The sequence below is a fragment of the Anomaloglossus baeobatrachus genome, chromosome 3, assembly GCF_048569485.1.
Source record: "Anomaloglossus baeobatrachus isolate aAnoBae1 chromosome 3, aAnoBae1.hap1, whole genome shotgun sequence".
In the NCBI taxonomy this organism is placed as follows: domain Eukaryota; kingdom Metazoa; phylum Chordata; class Amphibia; order Anura; family Aromobatidae; genus Anomaloglossus; species Anomaloglossus baeobatrachus.
In genome coordinates, this window is record NC_134355.1 from 44811564 (window position 1) to 44835307 (window position 23744).

Here is a 23744-nt window from a genome sequence, read left to right on the forward strand (position 1 = left end):
TCAATACATAAGCTCTGAAAGGCATTACTGTTATATAGACTATACTGATAAAATTTAGGCACATGGTGCTCATCTTGATCAAATTGTGTAAGTCCATATGCCAACAACATGGCAACCTTTCAAGATGAAAACCTACACTTAAAGGTGCTTTACACGCTGCAACATCGCTAACGATATATCGTCGAGGTCACGGTGTTAGTGACGCACATCCGGCGTCGTTAGCGACATCGCAGCGTGTGACAGCTAGGAGCGACGATCAACAATCGCAAAAACGGCAAAAATCGTTGATCGTTGACACGTCGCTCTAAAACATAATGTCGTTGGTGTTTCATTCCGCAGGTTGTTCGTCGTTCCTGCGGCACCACACATCGCTGTGTGTAACACCGCAGGAACGACGAACATCCTCCTACCTGCGTCCACCGGAAAGGAGGAAGGAAGGAGGTGGGCAGCATGTTCCTGCCGTTCATCTCCGCCGCTCCTCTGCTATTGGGCGGCTGTTTTGTGACGCCGCTGTGATGCTGAACGCACCTCCCCCTTGAAGGAGGGATTGTACGGCGGTCACAGCGACGTCGCTGAACCGGTATGTCCATGTGACGCTGCCGTAGCGATATTATTCGCTACGGCAGCGATCACCAAAGGTCGCACGAACGACGGGGGCGGGTGCTATCGCTCGCAACATCGCTAGCAATCGCTAGCGATGTCACAGCGTGTAAAGCACCTTTTACAGACTTAACTCTCATGGGCTTAGGCTACAAATTGAAAGTAAATAAATCATTAAAAAAATAAATATAAAAAAATCCTTGAGACTCAAAATGGAGAAAGTTACCCCCAAATTTACACAAAAATTATTTTAAAATTAACAAGATATTATAGCTAAACAGATTATATCTACAAGTGCAGGAACAGAAACATATATATGATCATCACCGCAGTGATAACCTGTGGTGAGAGTTTCCCTTTCATCTGAAAAAGTTACCTTGTTTTTGGATAGTTTCTACATGTTAAAAGGGTTCCTTGAAAATAGGCAGATCAAAAAGTGTCCAGGAATCAGCTGGGATTTCTGTGAATGCCTTATTAGTTAAGTGTTAATGTGATGCCCTGGGCAAGCCAGGGGTCACAGGTCATAACACCACCACACCCTACACCCCAGATAGGAACACCAAGGCTAACCAAAAATCCTTGTTGCCTTCCTCCAGGGGCTGATGTCCACACCAGGGGGTGGGCCAGGCAGTTGGCTCCGCCCACCGAGGAGTTCACAGCCCTGGAGGCGGGAAAACCAGGCAGATTAAGTAGAGAGTTCAAAGTGAGAGGAAGGAGAAGTAGGACAGTGAGAGTAGTGACAGTAAAAGTGACAGGAGAAAGCCTGAAGTTGGTCCGGGTGTGTGCCCCGGACTGAGACAGCAAGGTCAGCAGACGGCGGTGACTGTCTGCAGGAGAGGCTGGTTGGAGGTTGCCGGAAGGACCGTGGACGGGTGGTGGCCCGGCGGTACCGGAGCGGTATACGAAGAGCAGTCAGCACCATTGGCAGGGGCCTTTCGGATCCCGGCAAGGCTAGGAGTCGCCGTGAATTTGCCAAATCCGTCAGTGAAGGGGACCTCTGGGTCTCCCAACAACCAAGTCCCGATTGAAGGCAACAGTTCAACCGTTAGAGAGAGACACCGCCACCGCCAAGGCACCAGTTTCTCAGGGCCAGCGCCTGAGGGTAAAGTAGGGCTCCTCCGGCCCATATCCAAGTCGGGGAGCAGGTTACCGGTGGGAACCCATCGCTACCAACATCATCTTAGGTGCAGGAAAAGGGACCGTCACCGTCAACTACTGGGGAAAAGCAAGTGCAGCTGTCCGTGGGAACCGTCTTTCCAGCTGTGTGTTTTACCGAGAACTGTGTCTCTGTCTCAGGCTGAGTGAGTATCACAGTGCCGCAAGGCACAGCGCTGCCCCCCGCGTCCCTGCACCCGGTCAAGCCCTGCACCGGCCCCACCATCCCTCATCACCCACCTCATCACTGGGCCCCGGGACAACCACCCCCTACCCACGGAGGGAAGAACTAACAACTTTGCTGCTCCCTGTCACCGCTCCCGGGATCCCCATACAGAGCAGCGGTGGTGTCCATACAATCACCACAACCGTGGGTGGCGTCACGGACAATAAACTATCCCAAAAACCAATCCCCTTTCACTCACGGGCGAGGAGCGCCGCTCGAGTCCCCGGGATCCGGCCCATCGCTCGAGCCACCGAGCAGCAGCAGGCCGCAGCAGTCGCGGCAGCCGGACCCGAGCAGTGGGAGAGCGTGGCGTCCCCTCCTCCGCCCGCGACATTAACTTTTCCTGCAGCTCCCCCGCAGGAAAAATGAAGTATTACACAGTGTGTATTCAAATCAATAGGCTGACTGTGTAATTGAGGAAAGAACGGGTCCTCCAGAGCGGGATAAGTGTCCTAAACAGAGAATCCCCCTCTATGAGCTCAAAATTCTATAATTAGGTCAATAAAAAAGGTTTCCAAAGCTCAACAACCCACACAAATTGCCGTCATGCAGGGTATTTTCATCTTATTTTTGAAAGTTCCTGTAAGAGAATGTTCAGCTCCTTGTTATTTCTCCACTTGTACTTGAATAAAATGATTTGATTACGGTAGAATGTAATTTTAGGAATATCTCATTTAGTCTCTTTTATTTCTTCAATTTATTAGCTTGTAAAAAAATGAAGCAAATTTTCATTATATGGAAGAAAAAAAAGATTGGTTACGCTGAGAGTTTGCTCATAGAATAGAATCTCATGAATGTTTATCAAGTTCAATCTAATGGAAGGAGTGGATAACGGGATGGGGGAGCGGAGGATTGTTTCTACCGTATCTATGGATCAACAAAAAAAAAATCAGGATTTCTCAGAATTGGTGAAGGGTTTAAATCGTGGGAACTGCAAATAGACCAAAACGTACATCCATAGTACATTCATTTTAAAAGGGGTTAGATTGTTACTGTAAACTCTGTAAAATCTGTGTGGTTAATGGTTAACAAGTATACTAATTTAGTATCATGCACCTCGAAAATATTCAGGAGAATTAGTCATTCCCTCTACAGTAGGCATCAAAAAGTTGCAAAATTTGATACAACATATTTGTGCAAAAATGGTTGTTTTTTTTCCCTTTGCGCCCTGTTGGGTGTTTATTAGCAAAAGAGTGCAAAGCAAATACTGTGCAACACATTTATTCTTTTGTTTCTTCATCATCTGGTAAGACCTTCATGTTGATATCTGCCAGCTACAAATCATCTTACCGCACTGATCAATACTACCCAATTGCTGCTGCCTCCAATGCTACAGGTTGGGAGTTTTAATCCTGGACAAAAGCACTGTTACAATTACTCTGTGCAGAGCATCTTGCACACAGGTGATGCTCTGCTGCGCCTTCCTGAATTACAGAGCTGGCAGTGACATTATTCCTCTGTACAGAGCATCTTGCACACAGGTGATGCTCTGCTGAGCCTTCCTGAATTACAGAGCTGGCAGTGACATTATTCCTCTGTACAGAGCATCTTGCACACAGGTGATGCTCTGCTGAGCCTTCCTGAATTACAGAGCTGGCAGTGACATTATTCCTCTGTACAGAGCATCTTGCACACAGGTGGTGCTCTGCTGCGCCTTCCTGAATTACAGAGCTGGCAGTGACATTATTCCTTTGTACAGAGCATCTTGCACACAGGTGATGGTCTGCTGCGCCTTCCTGAATTACAGAGCTGGCAGTGACATTATTCCTTTGTACAGAGCATCTTGCACACAGGTGGTGCTCTGCTGCGCCTTCCTGAATTACAGAGCAGGCAGTGACATTATTCCTTTGTACAGAGCATCTTGCACACAGGTGATGGTCTGCTGCGCCTTCCTGAATTACAGAGCTGGCAGTGACATTATTCCTCTGTACAGAGCATCTTGCACACAGGTGATGCTCTGCTGCGCCTTCCTGAATTACAGAGCTGGCAGTGACATTATTCCTCTGTACAGAGCATCTTGCACACAGGTGATGCTCTGCTGCGCCTTCCTGAATTACAGAGCTGGCAGTGACATTATTCCTTTGTACAGAGCATCTTGCACACAGGTGATGCTCTGCTGAGCCTTCCTGAATTACAGAGCTGGCAGTGACATTATTCCTTTGTACAGAGCATCTTGCACACAGGTGATGCTTTGCTGCGCCTTCCTGAATTACAGAGCTGGCAGTGACATTATTCCTCTGTACAGAGCATCTTGCATACAGGTGATGCTCTGTTGTGCCTTCCTGAACTACAGAGTCGGCAGTGACATGTTTTCTTTGTGCAGAGCATCTTGCATTTGGAGATGCTCTGCTGTGTTTCTTTGAGCACTAACTTACAGGTTGTTTGACAGCACAGGATTCCATGAAGGTTCTGGGAGGTGTTTTTACTCAGGTGTTCCCCCTTCCTGGTAATTGCACTGTTTCATTACTGAGCACACTCTCTCAGAACCTCGCCAGTCGTACTCTCTGGTTCTACAGTTGTGCTCTTGGCTTATCTGTGCTTGTGTTCTGATCCAAGTTTTTTGGCCCCGGATCATTGTTTGACTCCTCTCTGCCTGCTCGCTAGTTCTTGTCATTACCTCATGGCTTCTGACCTTGGACTGTTACCTGACCATGTCTCTGTCGGCTCCCTGAACCTAATATGTACTCTCCTGGAATTCTGACCCTCGGCCTGTGACTTGACTGTGTTTAGGCTTACTCCCTGTGTCCTGTCATGTCCTCCTGTTTCCTGACCCCGGCTTGTCTGACTACCCCTCCATCTATACTATCCATAAGTAGTGACTAGCATCACAAGCACTCTTGTAAAAGTGCCCCAGTTCCCCTGATTTTGTGTTTCTTTTCCATTTTGCTCTGCATCTGTCATGAGTGTGCCCCACTCTGGGGAAACCTCTGGCAAGTCTAGTACCAGGAGGTTATTGTTCCACAGGTCTACAACTGGTATTTGAATGTATCTACTTTCTTTTAGTGTTGCAGGGGTTAAGGACTTTTATCTGGCTGTTCTTTGTAGCCTTAATCTCAGGTGCAGGTATTTTTTTTCACCACTCCGCTATTTATAGTCACTTGTTTTCCCATCTGATGCCGGTTATAGATTCTCATTCTTATGCTGACCACTTTGGAGGGAACCAGTCTCTGGAAGAAGCTGAGGAGTCTTGACTATTGTAGTGGAGGTGTTTTGCTGCATTGAAGAAACTTGGAGTGTTTTCCTTTTTGTGTCTTTTTCCCCTCTGACTATCTCCCTTGCCGTGTGTTGTATTATTGTAGTGGTGAGACTAGTGCTCGCACTAGCCTTTTCACTAGCCAGGGTGAGTTCAGGGCAAGTGAGGGCCTGGGCATGTGATGGAGATGAGGGAAGGATCTATATAGGGACGTCAGGAAGCTTAGGGTACAGACTCAGGAGAGTTGCAGGAGGTGTCCCCTCTCCCTATCACCAGGACCTTTCTTCTATACCATCCCCGTTGTCACCCCTGGATTGATCAGCATGCTGAACAGCTGTACGCTCTGGCGTGATAGCATCACACTATTACCGAGATGTTCAGATTTGTTGCTTTTAGAACACAGTATGTGAAATCTCTGCTTTAAATGCAGCTGTTTTTTTTTCCATTTACTAAACCATTTACTTCTTACATTTGCTAGAATATATGTCAGAAACTGTTACAATATACTGTATATCGGTAACCTATACCAGCGGACAGATTTTATTTTTTGCCAAATATCAGCCAAAAAATCTGCTAATAAATTTTTGGAATCCTACATCCTCTAATTTTATATTTTATGCCAATTTTGACAAATTCCATCCCCTTTTCAAGGACGTACTGTGTGGCCAATTACTCTTCAATTGGATTGATGTCTTAACAATTTTCTTCCCTTCTTTTCAACTTTTTGGTGAACTTTTCGATAGCTCAAAAAGTGTATATATACAAGAAACAAAGTCAATTATTGTACAAAAATAACAGAAATCTTTTTTTTCCTCTTTTCAGCTCTTTTATATGCAACCATTTTTGGTAACGTGACAACAATCTTCCAACAAATGTATGCCAACACAAACCGATACCACGAGATGCTCAACAGTGTGAGAGACTTCCTTAAACTTTACCAAGTGCCCAAAGGTTTGAGTGAGCGCGTCATGGATTATATCGTTTCCACCTGGTCTATGTCCCGAGGTATCGACACTGAAAAGGTAAGAGTAATGTTTTCTAGAAGGTGTTTCAACTACGACACATCTCTGATTATACCATTTTGACTGTTTTTATATTTACTGTTGGATATTATGTAATGATAAATCAGAATCTTGTAACTTTTGCTTCTTTTTTACTTCTCTCCAGTGCCATATACACATCTGTTAGGACCCTATAGCAAAATGAAAGTCAACTCCATATTATGGGACCAGGTTTTTCTATCCAGTTTAGAATGACCTGGTGGCAGGAAGTCTTGCACAGGTTCTCAATACCCCATAGTAATGGGGACTGGACCAACGAGAACTAGGCAACTTGTCTCAAAGCCGTTTTATTGATACGTAGATTCTTGTTTCCCCTTTTCCGGTTTTACATGGCTGTGAAATGGCCTCATATTAGGCTAGGTCACCAGAACTTTGAAGACCACGCTCAGGTGTTATGTGGATCTACTTCAAGTAAACTAACATAATACTAAATCTTACTATTATAACATTAACCAGTAAGCTTGATTTAGGTATTACTTATTAAAGAGTACAGTTGAGTTGGAATTTTAGGTCACTGCTTTACTTGTTCAAGCATAATACTGAGCAAAAGCTTAAAGACCATGAACAATTTTATATCTTTTTTTTTTAATATTGTTGCATACATTATGTGGAACACATTTACTCTAATCACTATTTATTAAAACGTTTCAACACTTTTAGTTTTTAGAGCTTGTATATTTTACAACCATGGTTGGTGCAAATCAACTAAGGGGTACTTTACACGTTGCGACATCGCTAGCATCGGCTAGCGATGCCGAGCGCGATAGTACCCACCCCCGTCGTACATGCGATATGTGGTGATTGGTGCCGTAGCGAACATTATCGCTACGGCAGCTTCACACGCGCATACCTGCTCGGCGACGTCGCTGTGACTGCCGAACTATCCCTCCTTCAAGGGGGAGGTGCGTTCGGCGTCACAGCGACGTCACCGCGACGTCACTAATCGGCTGGCCAATAGAAGCGAAGAGGCGGAGATGAGCGGGACATAACATCCCGCCCACCTTCTCCCTTCCGCATTGCTGTTGGGATGCAGGTAAGGAGATGTTTGTCGCTCCTGCGGGTTTACACACAGCGATGTGTGCTGCCGCAGGAGCGACAAACAACATCGTACCTGCGGTCGACCCGATATTATGAAAATGACCGACGCTGCACAGATGACCGATTTTCGACGCTTTTGTGATCGTTTATCGGCGCATCTAGGATTTACACGTTGTGATGTCGTTACCGGCGCCGGATGTGCTTCACTAACGACGTGAACCCGACGATATCTCGGAAGCGATGTCGCAACGTGTAAAGCCCGCCTAAGACTCCAGAAACCAGGTCAGTCTGGCCGCAGGATAGGAGCCCTAAAAACCGTCTCCTACATCCCTGAATCTGCGCCTTTTCTTCTGATTAGCTGACCTGAGTTCATGGTTGTGGCATCATGAACATGTGAAGTCACGCCAGCCTGACTAATCAAAACAGGAGCCGCGGCTGTTGGGCGCTACAAGGTGGTTTCTAAGGCTCCTGTCCAGTGGCCAGAGATTACCAACCTAGTTGCTGTACTGGGTCCTGAGAATCGTTTTGCACCAACTATAGTTAGAAAACAATGCAAGCTGCTTGACGCTGTTCAGTCTCGATCCTGACAGCCAGCGCTATGGCAGTTCAGTCTCCAGACCCTGTTGTGATCTCCTGATTGTGAAGTCTAAGCTCACTTCTAATCATATCAAATGAGAATTAAGCTTGTGTTCAGGAGAATGCAGAAGAACACTAAGATATCAGGAATCTGTTGTCACACGGAGATTTTTGCAAACTTCGCCGACTGTCATAGCAATGTTGGGATCTGTTCAGACAACTGATTCTGATACGCCGCTCTATAACTTCTCTGGTGTCTGTGATTTACGCACGCAGACTCAGGTGTCGACCTGCAGAGTGGTAGTTCATAGGCAGACAAAAGTTAATTTCTGCTAGTCTGCTTCTTAGTCTCCTTTGATCACATGTTGTGGGTGAGCCAATTATATCAGCTCCACTCCTTTATATGCTGGCTAGAGCCTTCATTTTATGCCAGCTATAGTTTATCTTATCTGGTCTGGTGAGATGTTGTGATCCAGACTATTTCGTGATTGTGGAACTTGTTGATGACTATGGTTGTGAAGTTAACCCTTGTTGCCACCTTCCTGTTCTTGCATCTCTCCTTGTCTATACCTGTGTGTGTGCAGTGTGTCAGAGTAGTATTTTGGTTTTCCCTTGTCTGTGTTTATCTGTGTTCTCTTCTCACTTCTTCCCCTTCCTCCCCTGGTACAAGGGGGGAATCAGATTAGATCTGATCAGCGGCATAGTTAGGTATGGGACTCGGGCATCTCTACCATCAGGAGTTACCCTGAGGTTAGGGATAGCTTAGTGTGAGGTACAGCATAGGAGCCCCTGATATCCCTCGTTATCCTACAGTCACATTGTGGCATCTGTTGAGAGCGACACTGAGTAGCATTGAGCAGCATGCAATGTATTTTAATACATGCAGGCAGCAGAAGGCAATGGTTAAAACTATTTAATTAAAACAAATTATTATTTTTTTCTGTATTAAGAAATATGTACTCTGCCAGCAGTGGATAAAGTAACAAGTATATGAAAAAATATACTTATACAGACCTTGGAGAAAGCGGAGTGGTCATACACTAGAGAAAACTCGCTCTTTCGATGTAGATATGTCTTTGATAAAGGTAAAATATATCTTTGTACCGTGTTAGCCAGTAGAGATAAAAAATTGTTTAAAAGAACTGAAGTCCTCAGTGGTTGATACCTTTTAATGGCTAACTGAAAAGATGGTAATATTAGCAAGCTTTCGAGACTGCTCAGGTCTCTTCTTCAGACTCAATAGCCTATTTAGCCTGAAGAAGAGACCTGAGCAGTCTCGAAAGCTTGCTATTATTACCATCTTTTCAGTTAGCCATTAAAAGGTATCAACCACTGAGGACTTCAGTTCTTTTAAACAATTTGATATGTCTTTGAGGATGAGAAAATTGAAAGTTTTCACCTGATATCATTATAATAGAAATTTTGATGCTAAATAAATTAGAATTTTGTATATTTTTGTGAATTTAGATCTGTCTTAATCTAGATGCGCATCTACGAAAATATCTCCTAAGTATATTTCTGCTCACATTATTTTGATAAAGTTTTCTTTTGCTTAGGGAATAGTAGGTGTAAGAAGTTGTTTTTCTTTTGTTGTTCTTCGTAGCCTTCCTCGGTAGGTTAGAATAGACCTTGAGGGGACACTAAGAACCCATCTTCCTTCTTACGATGATTGTTCCTTTGTTCCGACTGGAGTAGGCGTATCAGAAAAAGCATAGCAAAAACTTTTCTTTTTTTTGAAATTTTTTGTGACATTGTGCAGAAATAAAACATAACAGTTGGATTCCTTTAATATTAGCAATGCAAGCAGCCACGTCTATAAATATTCTTGAAGTTGGAGTTCAACTTTTCTGCACTGAAAACTAAAGTTTTACATTTTAAATCTTTTTCTGGTCTCTGGAGAGAGATCAATAAAGTACGAGTATGAAATTGTCTTATACACCACACAAAAAATAACATCATCTGCGGAATGTTTAGCGGAATTTCCTTGTGACCGTTTTTTTCTGGATAATTTTTGGACAATCCTCCAATTTTTTGGCCCTACTTCACCCGAGCAGCACTGCCTATCTTACAACAGTATACCAGACAGCAGGAGAAAAGCAGGTTTAAATACCGCGCCAAACCACAGGAGTCCAGATGGTGTTAGTAAAATTCTTCCCTTTATTTTCACAGGTCTACGCGTTTCGAGGACATGTCCGTCCTCTTCCTCAGGACAATGTACAGAGAATACTATAGCCAAGTATATAGGCCTAGGCTATAGTATTCTCTGTACATTGTCCTGAGAAAGAGGACAGACATGTCCTCGAAACGCGTAGACCTGTGAAAATAAAGGGAAGAATTTTACTAACACCATCTGGACTCCTGTGGTTTGGCGCGGTATTTAAACCTTCTTTTCTCCTGCTGTCTGATATACCTCCTCGTTGCGGGACCGCTGCCTTCCACGCTACATATATGCTTGCTAAGGGGTTGTGACTGGCACAACCCTACCAGGTGAGTGCTTCTACTTGCATTCACCCCCTTGTGTCATACCGGGTAAGACCCTATTGCGCCTTTTCTCTCCACAGCTTCTCTTATCTTACAACAGTGAAGCGTCTTAAGGGTACTTTACACGCTGCAATATCGCTATCGATATCGCTAGTGAGCGTACCCACCCCCATCGGTTGTGCATCACGGGCAAATCGCTACCCGTGGCGCACAACATCGCTTACATGGACTTACCTTCCCTGCAAAGTTGCTGTGGCCGGCGAACTGCCTCCTTTCTAAGGGGGCGGTACGTGCGGTGTCACAGCGACATCACATGGCAGCTGTCCAATAGAAGCGGAGGGGTGGAGATGATCGGGACGAACATGCCGCCCACCTCCTTCCTTCCTCATTGCGGCCGGCTGCAGGTATGAGGTTGTTCCTCGTTCCTGCGGTGTCACACATTGCGATTTGTGCTGCCGCAGGAACGACGAACTACCTCGCTACTGAATAGGCATCGATTTTTGGTAAGTGAACGACGTCTCACATACCAACGATTTTTGCCTCTTTTGCGATCGTTTAAGGTCGCTCATAAGTGTTACACGCTGCGACGTCGCTAACGACGCCGGATGTGCGTCACAAACACCGTGACCACGACGATATATCGTTAGCGATGTCTCAGTGTGTAAATGGCCCTTTAATCTACCACTACATAATGTCAGGTAGCATGAGGGATTTACGTAGATGAATAATACAAGTGAGTATAAGAAGATTTGTAATATATACGTTGGAAAAATATCCTTCTTTCTCCACTTATGAGCCACTTCTACTCATCTGTGCCTCCTGAATTCATCATTGACTCAATAAAACAGTTGGAGTTTCCTTAAGACAAGATGGATGGACCACCAGCTCACTGAGGAATCAGATTACAGCTGCCTGTTGAATTCTATGGAGAGAGTAGAAGGAGGAGCAAAGTGGGAGAGAGATGCACAAATATCCATACAATGTGCTGTTGCTCTCTAGTAAGTGTTTATCTCATCCAAGACTTAAGCCTGCTTTACACGCTGCAATATATCTTACAATGTGTCGGCGGGGTCACGTCGTAAGTGACGCACATCCAGCATTGTAAGGTACATAGCAGTGTGTGACAGCTACGTGCGATTGCGATTGAACGTTAAAACGTTCATCGCATACATCGTACCTTTCTCTGGAATTGAACGTCAGATTGTTCATCGTACCCGGGGTAGCACACATTGCAGTGTGACACCCCGGGAACGATGAACAGATCTTACATACGTCCTGCGGCTCCCGGCCGGTAATGCGGAAGGAAGGATGTGGGCGGGATGTTTACGTCCCGCTCAGCTCCGCCCCTCCGCTTCTATTGGCCAGCTGCCTCGTGACGTCACTGTGACACCGAACGTCCCTCCCACTCCAGGAAGTGGACGTTCGCCGCCCACATCGAGGTCGTATGGAAGGTAAGTACGTGTGACGGGGGTTAATCGTTTGTGCGGCACGTTCAACAAATTGAACATGCCACACATACGATGGGGGCGTTGCAAATCGCATACGATATCGTATGCGAAATTACAACGAGTAAAGCAGGCTTTAGATTCATGTCTACACTGCCCAGTACTGCTGTATAAATTCAACCATGCTGCTTCTGAATATACAGGAATCTCTCGTGTTTTTGTGTACTGTCTTATAACAGATAATCTCTACTTCCTAGCTCAGAGACAAATGAAAAGTAGAAATAGAGCCTGTAGAGGGAAAAATTTGGAGAAAATACAAGACCCAAGTCATACAAGGGCCAGATATGGTGTTATTTTTCATGTATATACACAGCTGCTTATCCTAAAAAAATCACATTAAAGCGCACCAATTACCAATATTTCCTATATAACATAAAGCCAGTGCTATACTGGCACTATCAGGCTGATTCTATACATACCTTTAGTTGTTAGCTCGGATGCATAGGTATTGAAACACAAGCAAGTAAAGTTTGTAAAATGAGCAGCTTTTTGAATGACAGCAGCTGCCTATCAGCAGATAGCTGGAGTGGGTATTCATAGTTATCCCCTCCCCCTGTTATTTATGCTAATTCTATTATAGAATCGATTTACTTAGTGACTAAAAGGACCTGTGCTGATGTCATACCCATGTGACCAGAAGAGGCGAGGCCTCAGCCAACATAGCTGATACCAGGAAGCAACATTTAACATTTTTCTGTTGGCTGAGGCCCCACCCCTTCTGATCACATGGGTATGACATCAGCACAGGTCCTTTTAGTCACAAGGTAAATCGATGCTGTAATAAAATTAGCATAAATAATAGGGGGAGGACGGACAGGCAGGGGGAGGGGATAGCTATGAAGAGCCACCCAAGCTATCAGCTGCTGCAGCTCCTGTCATTCAATAAGCTGCTGATTTTACAAACTTTACTTTCTTGTGTTTCAAAACCTATATATCTTTGCTGACAACTAAAGGTATGTATAGAATCAGCCTGATAGTGCCAGTATAGCACTGGCTTTAGGTTATATAGGAAAAACCTGGTGATTGGTCCTCTTTAAGCAATATTAAAAGGATATTCCTATCTCCAAGATTCTATCCCAGTGTGTAGTTGGTGTAATAATAATACCAAATACCTCCAATTAGAAATGTAGTGTAGTTATCCTGATATAACCATGTATCTTACCTTATGTACAGGGCATTGCAGCTTAGGTTTCCATGGTTATGACCACGAGCAACTAACTAAAAGGAGACAGTTGCACACTGTAGTGCTAAGATATGTGGAACAATGAATATGGGAATATAGACATGCATTACTGCTATGAAAAACATAAAAAATTTGAGATACTTAGCACACAAAAATGGCCAGATTTATGTGAGCCCAACGGCAAGGTGACCTCTTTTTGTTGGGTCCCTATCAAACTAATGCCTCTCTTAGAGTCAAAAACCTACAATTTATGAGCAGATAGGAACCTGCAAATGAGGGAGTAAAATAGCCTCAGGCTGAAGTGAAATAGCCTTAGGCTGTTTTAGTTCTTCATTTACAGGTTCCTGTCCACCCATAAATTGTAGGTTTTTAACCCAAGAGAGGGATTAGAGTAGGCATGCACCCAACAAAATGAGGTTGGCTTGCCGTTGACTGTTGGGCTCACATAAAACTGGCCATTTTTGTGTGCTAAGTATCTCAATTTTCACGTTTTTCATAGCAGTAATGCATGTCTATATTCTTATATTCATTGTTACACATATCATAGCAATACAGAGTGCAAATATCTTTTTGTTAGTTAGTTGCTCATGGTTATTGGCTGTGGGATTCACATAAAACTGGCCATTTTTGTGTGCCAACTATCTCAATTTTCACTTGTTTTTCATAGCAGTAATGCATGTCTATATTCCCATATTCATTGTTACACATATTTTAGTGTTACAGAGTGCAACTGTCTCCTTTTTGTTAGTTAGTTGCTCATGGTTGTTGTCTGTTGGGCTCACATAAAATTGGCGATTTTTGTGCTATGTTTACATATTTTTCATAGCAGTATTACATGTATATATTCCCAAAGTCATTGTTACATACATCTTAGCACTAAAGAGTGCAATTGTCTCCTTTTTGTTAGTTAGTTGCACATGGTGGTGGGCTGTTGGGCTCACATAAAATTGGCAATTTTTGTGCTATGTTTACATATTTTTCATAGCAGTATTACATGTCTATATTCTCAAAGTAATTGTTACACATATCTTAGCACTAAAGAGTGCAACTGTCTCTTTTTTGTTAGTTAGTTAGTTGCTCATGGTGGTTGGCTGTTGGGCTCATATAAAACTGGCCATTTTTTGTGCTATGTTTACATGTTTTTCATAGCAGTAATGCATGTCTATATTCCCAAATTCAATGTTACACATATCTTAGCAAGACAGAGTGCAATTGTCTCCTTTTTGTTCATTAGTTGCTCATGATCGTTGGCTGTTGGGCTCACATAAAACTGGCCATTTTTTGTGCTATGTTTACATGTTTTTCATAGCATATTGCCTGTCTATATTGCTAAATTCATTGTTCTACATATCTTAACACTAAAGAGTGCAACTGTCTCCTTTTTGTTCGTTAGTTGCTCATGGTCATAACCATGGATACCTGAGCTGCAATGCCCTGCACATAAGGTACGAGACATGACTATATCAGAACTATACTACATTTCAAATTGGAGGCATTTGCTAATATTATTATGACTACTACATATTGGGATAGGATCTCGGAGATTGGAAATCCCCTTTAAGTACCTGTGGTCCCAATACACAAACAATTGATGTAAGGTGATTCTACATTCTTTAAAAAAGTAAATAATTTCCAATTGTATATATACATTCACTTTGTTCAAAAAACATTGAGTCAGGCCGACGGGTGATGTATGGAGCTCGTGTTTGCCACATCAAATATCGCCGTCGGCGTTGGCCCGCGGCAGGCTGTCTCCATTTTTTATTACAAGCTGTGCACATTTCAATAAACCACTTACTGTATCAAATTGCTGCTTGTGTTGTAAGAATCACAGAGGACGTAGATAGGGGTACACCGGAGGCTGTCACTGCCGCTGACTTGAATAATGAGCTTGTAAGTTGGATGGGAAATAATACAAATGATTCAGTAAATTAACTTCAGGGTTCCTGCTCTTCCTCGCACTGAGATGATCGACGTTTCCACCATTTGCGCCGAGGTTCCCGCCTATTCCAGGAATGATGTAACATTCGAGAGTCAATGATATCTGCCCTCCGGGGAATGTTAGTATATTGATTAAGCCTTCGATAACCACATTAGTTACAGCCCATGGGATAACTGCATTACATAGAGTGACTCTGGGAGTAGCCTGCTCCGTCTGTGGCTAATGGATGAATTATGCACCTGGATTATGGTTTCCTCTGAAATTAAAGATTCTAACAAAAGCATCTGTTGTTTATAATCTTCCAGAAATTTATGGTGGGATATTATATAATGCACCGCCTGTAGCTGCTTGTCTACCTCAATGGACTATTTATGGTCTTTCCGATCCAAAAAGTCCCATTATTAGTCCTGGGCAAAACCCTCTGAAGGGGCTAAGATTCAACTTTGTAAATATTCGGATTAATGGTTAATTGGTGCCACCTCTAACTTAAGACTCACTGCCACCATACCCCTTAGGTTACTCCTTTGCAGCTAGAAATTGATAAGCTCCTGCACTCTGCATGCCAAATAGGTATAATGGCAGCCGCCTGACCTCTGTTCCTCTGGGTGATGCGGGTTTGCCGGTTGCTTCAGCTTCAGTGGACTTGAGGACTTGCCATAAATACTTTAACTAGGAATATTCCTTTAAGAGTTGGATATTGACTAAAAGGGCCACTTAATATGGTGGTTGTGGTGGTCTAAAAAGAGCCACTCCTAAGGGGGCTTTACATGCTGCGACATCGCTAACGATATATCGTCGGGGTCACGGTGTTTGTGACGCACATCCGGCGTCGTTAGCGACATCGCAGCGTGTGACAGCTAGGAGCGATGATCAACGATCGCAAAAAGGCAAAAATCGTTGATCGTTGACACGTCGCTCCTTTACCAAATATCATTGGTGGGGCTTGCTGCAGGTTGTTCGTCGTTCATGCAGCATCACACATTGCTGAGTGTGACACCGGAGGAGCGACGAACATCTCCTTACCTGCGTCCACCGGCAATGAGGAAGGAAGAAGGTGGGCGACATGTTCCGGCCGCTCATCTCCGCCCCTCCTCTGCTGTTGGACGGCTGCCGTGTGACGCGGCTGTGACGCCGAATGCACCTCCCCCTTGAAGGAGGGATTTAACGGCAGCAACAGTGATGTCGCAGAACAGGTATGTGAGCGTGATGCTGCCGTAGCGATAATGTTCGCTATGGCAGCGATCAGCACATATCACGCCAACGACGAGGGCGGGTGCTATTGCTTGCGACATCGCTAGCAATCGCTAGCGATGTCGCAGCATGTAAACCACCCTCTAGGCTAGGTCCTTCCCAGAGGGATATCTGGCTATTTTCCGTGTCGAGACTCCTAACAGAGGCTCCATTGACTTTTTTTATTTAAAGCATACTTGACAAGTCTCCCAAAAAATCAAGGAGGCTACCATGCAGTGTTCTGCTATAATCTCATCAGGTGTCTTAGCGTCTTCAGACTCTGTTCACACTGCAGAGTCTGACATGACATTTGGTGCTGTTGAGTTGCTTAGTCAGAACTAGGCGTTGACCAGTTTTGTGCTCAATGGTGATCGGAGTTAAGGCCGCTTTACACGCTATGAGCGGGTCACGGAATTTGTGACACACATTCGGCCGCATTAGCGATGTCGTTGTGTGTGACACCTATGAGCGATTTTGAATCGTCGCAAAACGTTCAAAATCGCTCATCAGTGACATGCCCCCCTAATCTCGATTATCGCTGCTGCTGCAGTAACGATGTTGTTCCTCGTTCCTACGGCAGCACACATCGGTACGTGTGACACCGCAGGAACGAGGAACATCTCCTTACCTGCGTCCCGCCCGCAATGCGGAATGAAGGAGGTGGGCGGGATGTTACGTCCTGCTCATCTCTGCCCCTCCGCTTCTATTGGGTGGCCTCTTAGTGACGTTACTGTGACACCGAACGAACCGCCTCCTTAGAAAGGAGGTGGTTCGCCGGTCACAGCGACGTCGCTAGGCAGGTAAGTAGTGTGACGGGTCTGGGCGATGTTGTGAGCCACAGGCAGCAATTTGCCTGTGTCGCACAACCGATGGGGGCGGGTACGCACGCTAGCGATATTGGTACCGATATCGCAGCGTGTAAAGTGGCCTTTAGCAGTTAATTTCTAATGGCTTGCAAATTGCTGCTGGGGTCACAGGTTGCTGGGGACCTATTCACGGTCGCCTGGGACCTGGTCTCTCATGCTGATTATAGCTCTAGCTTTGCTCCGGCGATTCCGGTCTTTGCGCATGGTGATCCAGTTGTTGGTGAATTGTTGCATGCAATTTTGTGTGCGGTGGAAATATCCTTATTGTTTGTTTATTTACTCTCTGTACTTCATTTCTCCCTGAGCATGTATTGTCTTTACCCCTGTTTGTGCTTGCAATAAGTTTGAGTCTTGTTTTTTTCCCTGTCTGTCGGTATTTGTGGGATTCTTTATTCCTGTCCCAGCCCTTCGCGGGGGCTGGGGGAGAAAGGATGTAGACCAGGGCTAATCAGGAGTCAGGGCTACGCTGGCGGTTCTGACCTTGCAACCATCTGGCGTACCTCTGGAATAAGGGACAGCTTAGGGTCCCTTGTCTGAGGGCCAGCCTAGGTGCCCTTACTCCTAGTCAACGTACCACACCTCATGACAGAGGCTCTAAGAAAAAGGTTAGACCCAGGAGAAAGCTTCCAATGTACTGAAGACCACAAACACCTCCTGGAATTTCCATGAAAGCAACACTGCCAGTTTTCTTTGTCAAGCACTGACGTCCGAAAAGGGTGTAGGGCTGCAGGAACAAGTACTGAGATTTTGAGATGATGGTATATCTGTTAGTTTTCTTTGCCAAGCCACTAAGCCCTGGTGTCCGACAAGGTATAGGAGTGCAGGAACAAGTATTTGGAAATTATGGAAAATCTATAAGACCTCATGATTAGTGATGAGCAAATCTATTAATCAATTAGAAGACAATTGAGTTTGCTATGAATCTCACAAAAATGTCACCAAAATAAAAAAAAGGTCTTGCAAATTGCTTGAATCCAAAAATTAATGGCAAACAAAAAAACCCCAAAGAAATAATAACTGTCCCAAACTGTGGGGGCGCTTGCAGCTCGAGCTCATGAAAAGGCATAATGCCGCCTGCTTTGGAGGTGGTAATAGGCCCCCAACCTCTTGGGCCCTTGTGCGGCCGCACATGCTGCACCAATAATATGTCCACACTTGCATCAGAGAATAACTAGAAGAACTGAAGAAGGTAAAAGGCGGTCATCAAATTTTGAGTTGATTTAGGTGTCTATTACAGGTGTGGTAGATTAAGATGTTGATTATACAGCATGATTATTGCACTGGTGCGCCTAATAAAAGGCCACTCTAAAATGTGTGAGTGGGGGGTAGATGGTTCAGAAAACCAGTCGGTATCTGGTGTAACCACCACTTGCCAGATGCCATCGAATGTGAGTATTTACCCACTCAATTCAGTTCCCATGGCGAACTGCAGTCAAGTGGAGACCCCCGATGAGGAGGACGAGCAGCAGTAGGGCTTCCCTGAGACAGTTTTTGGCAGTTTGTGCAGAAATTCTTTGGTTTTGCACCGATTGTTGCCGCCACAGTCCGAGAGGCCGGTCTCAGACCATCTTGGAGGTGAAGATGCTGGATGTGGAGGTCCTGGGCTGGTGCAGTTACACGTGGTCTGCGGGTTTGAGGACGGTTGAATGTTCTGCCAAATTCTCAGAAACGTCTTTGGAAACGATTTATGGTAGAGAAATGAACATTCAATTCACGGGAACAGCTCTGGTGACATTCCTGCAGTCAGCATGAAAATTACACGCTCCCTGAAAACTAGAGACATCTGTGGCATTGTGCTGTGTGATAAAACTGCACATTTTAGAGTGGTCTTTTATTGTGGCCAGCCTAAGGCGCACCTGAGCAATAATCATGCTGGCCAGACTAAGGCGCACCTGTACAATAATCACTGTCTAATCAGCACCGTGATATGTCACACTTGTGAGGTGAATGGATTATCTCAGCAAAGGAGAAGAGATCACTAACGCAGATTCAGACAAATTTGTGAACAATATTTGAGAGAAAAAAGGCCTTTTGTGTCCATAGAAAAAGTCTTAAGCGGGCTTTACACGCTGCGACATCGCTAATGCGGAGTCGTTGGGGTCACGGATTTTGTGACGCACATCCGGCCGCATTAGCGATGCCGTTGCGTGTGACACCGATAAGCGATTTTGCATCGTTGCAAAACCGTGCAAAATCGCTAATCGGCGACACGGGGGTCCATTCTCAATTATCGTTACTGCAGCAGTAACGAAGTTGTTCCTCGTTCCTGCGGCAGCACACATCGCTGCGTGTGACGCCGCAGGAGCGAGGAAGCTCCCCTTACCTGCCTCCCGGCCGCTATGAGGAAGGAAGGAGGTGGGCGGGATGTTACGTCCCGCTCATCTCCGCCCCTCCGCTGCTATTGGGCGGCGGTTCAGTGATGCTTCAGTGACGTCGCTGTGACGCCGCACGGACCGCCCCCTTAGAAAGGAGGCGGTTCGCCCGTCACAGCGACGTCGCCGGACAGGTAAGTATGTGTGACGGCTCTTGTGCGGCACGGGCAGCGATTTGCCCGTGTTGCGCAACAGATGGGGGCGGGTACCCACACTAGCGATATCGGGACCGATATCGCAGTGTGTAAAGTAGCCTTTAGGCTGATTTCAGACGTCCGTGTTTTAGGTGTGTGTGACATCCGTTTTTAACATGGATCTCACATGTCCATGTTGTCACACAGACCGTGTGGCCCCACAGGCACAGGCACAGACATGTCCATTTTTTTCCGGCAGCACGGGTGTCACATGGATCGCACACTGATGTGATCCGTGTGACATCAGTGTGACACGTACCGGAGAAAATACGGGTCTTTTTTAATAAAAATATTTTCTATATTTACCTGTCTCCGGCTCTGCTGCCTCCCACTTCTGACCCCCGCTCATTATACTCACTGAATATTCAGTGCCCTGTGGAGCTGGAAGCCGGAGCAGCACTGGGTACTTCAGTGCCGGGGACAACATCGCTGGGTGAGTATACAGCAGAGTGTGTGTGTGTGTGTGTTCAGTGTATATGTTGCGGGCGGGGGACAGACCATGGCAGGGGGGCTTCTCTAGACGCTCGGATCCAGGGTCGCGGCGCTGGCTCGAGGGGAAGCCGGACACGGGCCTGAGCACCCGTCCGTCGCCCGCAAGTGAAAAGGGGGGTTATTTACAGGGGAGGTTTTGTCAGTGACGCCACCTGTGGGTTGCGGTGATGGTTGGTGGCACCGCCACTGCCTTGGTATGGGGTGCCCGGGGCTGATGGAGCGGGGCAGCTAGATGGTATCCCCTCCACGGGTAGGGGAGGTGTTGTCCCGGGGCCCAGGTGTTGGTGGGATGGAGCGATGGGGCACAGTCTGTGGAGATGGACCGGGTGTTACCGGTGTACTCACTGTTTTGAAATAAGTCACTGAGTCCAAGTAGTAAACCAACGGCCGGTAACCAGTAGCCTCCGGAGGGGTGTGTTCAGGTCCCGCACACCGGTGAACAGAACAGGGGCCCTTCCTCCTGCACTTTAGTTTAGTGTCTTGTGTGTTGACTAGTCCGCATGAAACGGGGAAAGTCCACTCCCTGTGTCTTTTCTGTGGGAGATGTGGCCCGCGAGAACTGACCCGTGGGATCTTAACAGGCACTTGCAGACGCCCTATCCCCCTCGTTGGGCTTCCGTCTCGCTCTATCTGGCCTGTCGGTGGGACAAGACTTGGAATCTTGTCCCCTCCTGGTTAATTAGAATGGTGCTTGCAGCTGTCCTCGCCCTAGGGTCTAGGTACCCCGACCGTGCACGGCCTCCGGACCGGATTCCTGCTGTCGGCACCGGCGGGCTACAACCCTGCCCCGGTCCACTTTAGGTCTCCCGCGACCGGATCTCCGTCGCCTGTAGCCCTGCTCTGCCATCTGCCACCTAGTCAGCTTAAGTAGTCCGGTAGCCTGGGGCTCCAACCCCTGACTACCACTTCACTCCTCTCACTTCCACTGTCCAGACTCCACTCACCTCTCCTCACAACAACTGTCTTGTTCCCTCCCCTGACACAGCAGAACCCCTAGGTGGGCGTCACCATCTGCCTGGCCCCACCCACTGGTGTGTCCCTATTGTCCTGGGGTGGTGACTAGGGTTTTGTGGCTGGTGTTTGTACCTGTGTGGGGTTGTGTTGGAAGGCGAAGGAGAAGGGATCCTGCATCTGGAGAGGGATGCAGTGTCCTGTGACAACCTGGTTTTGCCAGGGTGTCACATATACATGCATGTGCGCTGTGTGTGTATGTGCTCGGTGTATCCATGTGTGTCTGCTATGTGTGTATCAGCTGCAGCCAGGCCCTTCATCTCCGACGCCCACTTCACCAGCATGAAGTGGGCTTGGGCCTGGATCCTCCAACACATCCTGCCGCGTTGGTGTCTAGGAACGGGTTTCTGCAGAGTCCTGGCGTCCCTGCACTTAACAGCCGCGGTTACATCAGCTCTTCCCGCTTCTCCCCCTTGGTCTTTTGCTGGCACGCCTCGTTCAGGCCTGCTAGTTTCGTTTTGCGACTTCCGGCCTCGCTTTCCGGCCACCTTCCCAGGGGGCGGGGCTTCGCCTTTTGCGCTCTTTTCACGGGGAAGAAGACGCTGAGCTGTAGATTTTCACGCCAAAATGGCGACCAAAATGGTGACTTATGGAAAATTAGCAATGGATCACCGCTGACTGTCCAATACAAGGCGCACTTCCACAAGGTAAGTGGATGGGTAAGTATCCTGTTCGTGACGCCAAGTTTCGGTGTGTGCCGCCCCCGTGCCAGCAGCCGGCGCTGCTCAAGTCCGGACCTTCAGGGGCAGTGGCTCGAGGGTCTCCGGACCCGGGGGCCTGGCGGACACGCCGAATAAAAGGGAGGAGGACATATATGTACGGGCTGGGCCGTATTAAGTTTGTGACACCACCCATGGTGTGTGGTGAGTTGGGACACCACCGCTGCAGTTACGGGGCACCCAGGGGAGATGTTGCGCAGCCAGTTGTTAACCCCTCCGAGGGGAAGGAATGGTGGCCCCGAGACCCGGTGGCTGTGGTGCAGGGGATGGCGACTGCCAGGGGTGCTGGTGTAGTCACGATTAGTAAAACACACAAGTCTCTGGTAAACCAAGGTGATGGTGGCCGGTGCCGCGGTCGGTTGCATTCAGGGTCCTCCACCCGGCTGGTCGTCTCTATCTCTGTCCTCTGCACTGTTTTAAGTAGAAAATGACGTCCTAGTGTGAAACGTAGGAGTCCGCTCCCGGCTGGATGTGGCCTAAGGAGCCGTGCCCGCAGACGCTGGCCCGTGGGATCTATGGGCCCTGGCGGTGACCTCTTATCCCTAATCGGTGGGCTGTTGTCTTCTATGAGGGACTTTGGGTGGGACAGGACCTATAGTCCTGGCCTCAATCGGTTAATTAACCAGTTCAGTCATTTCTGGTTTCCGGCATCAGGGTCCGAGTACCCCCCTTGTGCTACGGTTTCCGGGTCGGTTCCCCTGGTCGGTACCAGCGGGCCACTACCCTGTCCCGGTCCACCTTGGTTCCACCGAGCCGTCTTCCCGTCTCCTGCCGATGGAGACCACTGTCTGCCACGTAGCCAGAAGTACCAGGGCTCCTACCATGGCACTGTTCAACTTGACCTCCTCTGCTGGAGCCGCACACAGCCCCAGTACACCTCCTCTCAACTTGAACTCTAATAACAAACTGTTTGTTTTCCCGCCCTGGGCTGTCTAAACCCCTGGGCGGGCGTGCACCAACCGCCTGGTCCCGCCCACTGGTGTGTCTATCTTTCCCTAAGGCCCCCCTCACACGCACGTGTCTCCGATACGTGCTAGGTCCGTACCCGCATGTGCCGGAGACACGCGGGCACACGTAAACCCATTAAAATCAATGGGTTTATGTGCACGCACGTGTGCAGCCATTGGCCCGTGCCTCCGTATGGAGCATACGTGTGTCCGTGTGCTCCACACGGATGCATGTCCATTTTTCTCCGGCAGCACGGGTGTCACACGGCCCGCACCCGTACCATGCGGATGTAGTGTTGTTGCGGTCCCGTGTGACACGCGCTGGAGAAAACACACGTGTCAGAGAAAAAAATAACAAATCTTTACTCACTTTCTCCTGCCCTCCTGTCTCTGCCGCTGCTGTCACTTGCTGCCGACCGCCGCTTATTATGCTCATTTAATATTCACTTCACTGCGGTGGAAGCGGCAGCAGCGGGGAGTCGGCAGGGCTGGAGAACGAAGTTCAGCACCACGGACAGCAACGCCAGGGACAGGTGAGTTGAAATTATCCGTTCTCCTTGTGTTATCACGAATAACATGGAGAACACATAAACACGGCACACGGAGGGGAAAACGCACCTTTGACACGTCCGTGAAAATCACGCACGTGTTTCACGGACGTGTGAAGGGGGCCTAAGGATGGTTGACTAGGGTTTCAGGTCAGCTGTATGTCACCTAAGTGTGGGAAGATGTTATGCAGTGGCCTAACTGTGACTACCTGGATTCTCCAGGGCGTCACATATACATATGTGTGTACATGTACTCATTGTATACATATGTGTGTACAGTATATGTGCTCAGTGTATGTGTGTGTGTTTGTGTGTGTGTGGGTGTGTGTCCTGGGTGTGTGTGGGTGTGTGTAGTGAGAACCTGGAAGCCGAAACATCGCGGGGACAGCATCAGGGACTCATCAC

General features: G+C 47.1%; 1 protein-coding gene across 2 annotated transcripts in view; it reads left to right on the forward strand.

Annotated features, from left to right (window-relative positions):
* Nucleotides 1–23744, forward strand: part of KCNH1 (potassium voltage-gated channel subfamily H member 1) — a 421045-nt gene that overhangs the window by 211197 nt on the left and 186104 nt on the right. For both annotated transcript variants that reach the window (XM_075339163.1, XM_075339164.1), the window contains one exon: nt 5997–6196. In XM_075339163.1, coding sequence (XP_075195278.1) covers nt 5997–6196 — 200 coding nt within the window. The remainder of the gene's footprint in view (nt 1–5996; nt 6197–23744) is intronic.